This window comes from Antrostomus carolinensis, unplaced genomic scaffold (genome assembly GCF_000700745.2).
Source record: "Antrostomus carolinensis isolate BGI_N321 unplaced genomic scaffold, ASM70074v2 scaffold21066, whole genome shotgun sequence".
NCBI lineage: Eukaryota > Metazoa > Chordata > Aves > Caprimulgiformes > Caprimulgidae > Antrostomus > Antrostomus carolinensis.
In genome coordinates, this window is record NW_010322883.1 from 79,876 (window position 1) to 84,799 (window position 4,924).

General features: G+C 43.7%; 1 protein-coding gene across 1 annotated transcript in view; it reads right to left on the bottom strand.

Annotated features, from left to right (window-relative positions):
- Window positions 1-729: 729 nt before the first annotated feature.
- The window catches only part of LOC104526850 (protein FAM234B), a gene marked incomplete at its 5' end in the record, with an annotated part of 9,331 nt that continues 5,136 nt past the window's right edge, over window positions 730-4,924 (bottom strand). The window contains 5 exons of the mRNA XM_010170421.1: window positions 730-801; window positions 1,649-1,875; window positions 3,339-3,456; window positions 4,067-4,222; window positions 4,442-4,523. Of these exons, the coding sequence (XP_010168723.1) occupies window positions 730-801; window positions 1,649-1,875; window positions 3,339-3,456; window positions 4,067-4,222; window positions 4,442-4,523 (655 nt within the window). The remainder of the gene's footprint in view (window positions 802-1,648; window positions 1,876-3,338; window positions 3,457-4,066; window positions 4,223-4,441; window positions 4,524-4,924) is intronic.

Here is a 4,924-nt window from a genome sequence, read left to right on the forward strand (position 1 = left end):
CTGATGCACCAAAGTGGTTGCTTTTTATATGACCATTTCTATTACAAGAAAATTCATGTAGATGCTCTGCAACTACAACACAGGAGACTGATGGCACACTCAACAGGCACAGTCAAGAGCACTAAACACACTGTGAGCAAACGTGCCCTGGGGTACTCTGTTTCTCCTGGAACTACACACAGGGCTGGGCTGGCAAGGAAATGGTAATATTGAACCCAGAATAGGGATAAAATGCACAGAAAAGTTTTACAGTTCTGCCTCTGTCTGAACCTCTCAACCCTGATGCAGCAGTGTGAGAATCGGCTTTGCTGTGACTGGATCTAGTGTGATCTTTACAGCGCAGTCTATCATCACATAGATTATTCTATCAGAAGTCTATTCCTTCTGTCTTTACAGTCTATCCCAAAAGCGCTGTGATGCATTTGCAAAGGGGGACTCAGCCCATTGGACTGCAGTGTGACGTTACAGTGAACACTCTGGGTTCATAAAAAGCTTAGGGATGGACAGAAATAAGATGTGAACCTTCCGCTTCTACATCACCCACATTAACCTGTTTTGAACTTGGGAATGGGCAAAGAAATACATAAGTGCAAGGGCTGGCAAATGCCGTGGGGACAGAATGGAGAAGAGGGCTGAGAGCACAGGAAAGGTTGTAGACAAGACTAGCCCTGCAGGAGCCAGATAGAGGTTTCTCTCCAAAAATATAAAGATTAAAGTGGGTGGTGTCCTTTAGCCACACCTTTTGCCTTGAGTCACAATGGCCCATTCTAGGCCTAGAGCTTGTTTGACTGCCTGGGAATACTGTTTGGACATAAAAAGGAGTGTCCTAAATCTTATTCATAAATTAAACATACAAAAAATATACATATATTGTATAAATAGATACATATATATATATATATATATAAACCCCCTGGTTTTATATATATATATATATGTGTGTGTGTGTGTGTGTGTGTGTGTATAAATTCTAAATTCACATTTCTGTGTTACCTGGCAGGAAGCATGCAAGAACGGCATATGGAGGGGGAGATGCTGAGCAAGGTTCCTCTGGTACATGACAGGCCTGCCTAGGACAAACTTGCCTCCAGCAGCATTCTGAGAGAGCTGAAGAAAGGGGAAGTGCTTTTAGCCCCCATTCCCACTACACAGCAGTTTTCCTGAAGATCCACAGAGCAGCTTCCTGTATTCCCCATACAGGCAAAATCTGAGGAACCACCAGGCTAGAGCTAGAGAAGGAAAGGAAAATAAAAACTAAAGCCAAAACCATATTATCTTCCAGTCTGGTAGAGAAAAGTGGTAATTCACGGGTCAGCAACTGAACCTGGGCACCACTATATGGAGGACCCTTGTTTGCCCATGTCAAAACAAATGCTTTCTTTCCCACCTCTCTGTTCCCTCTGTGAGTCTGTCAGTCCCTTATGAACATAATCTGTGGTTCTTTCTGAGATCCCCCTCCTTGTCCAACTGACAAAGTACAGCTGGGCCTCACAATCTGCCCAAAGGGGCAGGCAGTCATCTTGCAAATTGCTTCTTTGCATCCCACCAGTCTCTTTGCATCGCAAAGAGCACCTAACTGTGTCAGTAGGGAAGAGATCAGATGCTTTCAAAGGTTTGGATTTCATTAGAGATTCCTGTACAATCTCACCTTCTGAGGAAAGTCAACAAATTTCAGCCGGGCAAGAAATCGCCTCACTTCTCCTCGGCTGATTTTGGGAGTGGTGGTGTCCTTGAGCCACACCATTCGACTTTGACTCATCATGGCCCACTTCAGGCTCAGTTTGCTGACTGAGAGAAATCCTGGCTGGTCTTCAGAGGTTGCAGTTGTTGTAACGGTGATGTGAAATGCATCCTTCTGGAGATCATTAATTCCAACTGGTGCATCACAAAACAGAGAGAAAATACTGGTCAGGAGTAAATTATTATGTTTCTTCAAAAAGAAATCTTACAACCTTTGCTCAATTAAAATATCCACTGAACCGAGGGTATACCAGAAAGCTGGAGAAGGGCTTTTTACAAGGGCAGGCAGTGATAGGACAATGGGTAATGGTTTTAAACTGGAAGAGGGTAGATGTAGATTAGATATTAGGAAGAAATGCTTTACTATGAGGGTGGTCAGACACTGGAACAGGTTGTCCAGAGAAGCTGTGGATGCCCCCTCCCTGGAAGTGTTTAAGGCCAGGTTGGAAAAGGCTTTGAGCATCCTGATCTAGTGGAAGGTGTCCCTGCTGATTGCAGGGGGGTTGGAACTAGACGATCTTTAAGGTCCCTTCCAACCCAAACCATTCTGTGATCCTATGATTCTATATTCAGTCTGACTTTACAATTGCATGTACCTTAGTTTATCAGGAAAAATTATTTTAAGTTAAAAATTTTCCATGTAAATAAACTGAAATTTAGATCAGAAATGTTCCAAGTGTTGTTTTTGAGCTTAGCATAGGAGATGCATGTATTTGAATAATGCAGTTCACTTTCAGAGAGCTTTCTTTCCCAAACCTGTTAGCAGATATTGTTTTACCTCTCTAGAAGGGTACATTGGTAAAGCACGGGCAAGTCAGTTCACTCCAGTCACTCGAGAATGATATGTACAGACTTCAGAAAACCCGGTTTCTAATAAATCCTTGTAAAAATTATGTTCTATTTGTTCTTGACTGAGCTGTGTGTTTGATACAAATCCATTTAGATGTATCACAATGTAGCAGCTTTTCTATGCTTCCTGGCCTACTGGACTCGGTGCTGGATGAACTGATCTTTAATCCCACATCCCACCATGCTCAACAGGCTGGCTGTTGGTTGAACTGCTTTGGCAACAGCAAGGAAATACAACAGAGACTGTACAATCTTGCACAGATGTTAAATCCAGATCTGCTTTCCCCTGAAAACACAAGTTTAAATATTTTTGATTCCTCTTTTCAAAAAGAAAGAAGAAACAGCAAATCTGCTATCCCAGAAAGCAGGAGAATATGGCCAACAAAGGCAGAAGTGTATCTGAGACGACAGTGAAGTTTCATAGCGATTCTTCATGCACTGCCTTAAATCACAAACAGCTCCATGGAAAGCCAGGGAACTTCTCTGGAGTGAAATATGCATGAAAACTAACTCACACCTTTCCTTGCTTAAACATGTGCAAGAAACTTGGTGGGTCTTATTTGCGAAGGAGGTGTTGCACAGGACCTTCCTTTAGGAGGAAGATGAATCTTACATAGCATTGCTGGCCTACATGTGCTGGATCTCAGGTGTGACCTTTAAAGGCACAACTACACCTCACTGTTTCTCACAGCTACCTCTCTCCCCATATTTCTTTTAACCTAGGCAGTTTCTCCTCCATTTGTACTCACCTGCTGAAGCAATGACTTTGTCTGTCGCATTGGTGAGGTCCAAAAGGACTGTAGGAAAAACAGGATGGAGGAGATAGAGGTGGTGCAGCCCTGGGCGCTCAGGTCTGGGACCAGGTTGCTGTTGGAATGAAGGACAGACAAAAACATTAAAGCTGGCTAGCAAAGAGGAGTCTAGCTTTGCCAAAGAAATAAAGTTTTCTGACACTGGGCTGTCTTTACATGATCAGAGAAACAAAAACTCTATGGTTTTACAGAGATGACATCTGAAAAGTTTTTTTTCTAAAACAGAATTTGCTCCACAGCTCCTGTTTGGTAAGGTTCAGATCTGGCTCTGTCAAAGCCAGCCTGATGGGTGAGGCTACAGTCTGGAAGTTTACATCTCCATGCTGACTTGTGTGCCTGCATGCAGAGAAGCAGCACTCTGGGGCTGGGAACAGATCTGCAGTAAAAATATCTCAAGTGTTGGCAGAAAAAAATGAAATTCAGGCAGAAAGTGTTGGTTTTGTGGACATGAACTTTCTGTCAATAAAGCTTTCTGGTGAAGAATTTGCACACAGAAAGTCCTGTGTTCAGGCGCAGAGAAGTCAGAGTGTCAAAGCAAGAGGAAAGATGTCCTCGACAGCCTTCTTACATGGCAGGTTTTAAGTTCAGTTACATTAGGAATAAAAGACCAAGACTCCATGTGCCTCACAGAGAAACTTCAAAGTGAAGAAAGGATGCTTGCTCACCAAACTTTGTAATACAGGCTGTGCTTCATCAGCCCAGAAGAGAAAAACAGACTTCTTGTCCAAAGTCATGACTGACAGTGCATCGAGTTGTTGCTTATGCCATGGGAGTTCCCGATTCCAAACAGGGAGGCCGGATTTGCCATCTATCACCACCACCTCAAGGCAAGGGAGAAATCTACCATTAACGGGTGTCCAGGTGTGGGTGCACAGAGAGCCACCTTGCAGCGGCATGGCCTGTGCTGTTCTCTTTCATGCCTGTGATCTGTGTCAGCCATAGAATTGGGAAGAGCAAGGAGCAGGGAATGATTGTCCCTTTCTACTCAGCCTCCCTTGCTCCTATGCTGCCACTGCCCTCCTTGCCTTCACTTGTTTTACCTTTTTGTTCCCATCTCCGGTCTGAGCCTGCAGCATGAAGTCCAGAGTTTGGTCAGCACCGAAGTAACCTGGTACAGGCTGGCTGCAAATTTGGAAAAAGAAACACTCAGCCCCATGGCAGAAAAACAGGGATTTCAGATGGAGGCAGCACAATTGCTTTCATCCTCCATTATGCCTCTTAAAAAGGCAGGATCTGCCATGCTAAATAAGATCTTTCATCGACTCAGAACTGTTCTGACTGTCAGGAACCATTTGTTGATGGATCAGAAAAGTGAAAAATTATCAAGCAGCCCATGGTGCTTGTTAGCCATTCTTCAGTGTCATCTGTGTGTGGGGCATCCCTTGCTGGGCTGTGTAGACATCTATTTATCACCCTGTGACATGACTCTCTATTATTCTTCCCTTACCATGAGAATCGGTACAGTTTTGCTATGGTCATAAAAAAATCACGCAGCCCTTTCAAAAATGCATCGGCAGATTTGA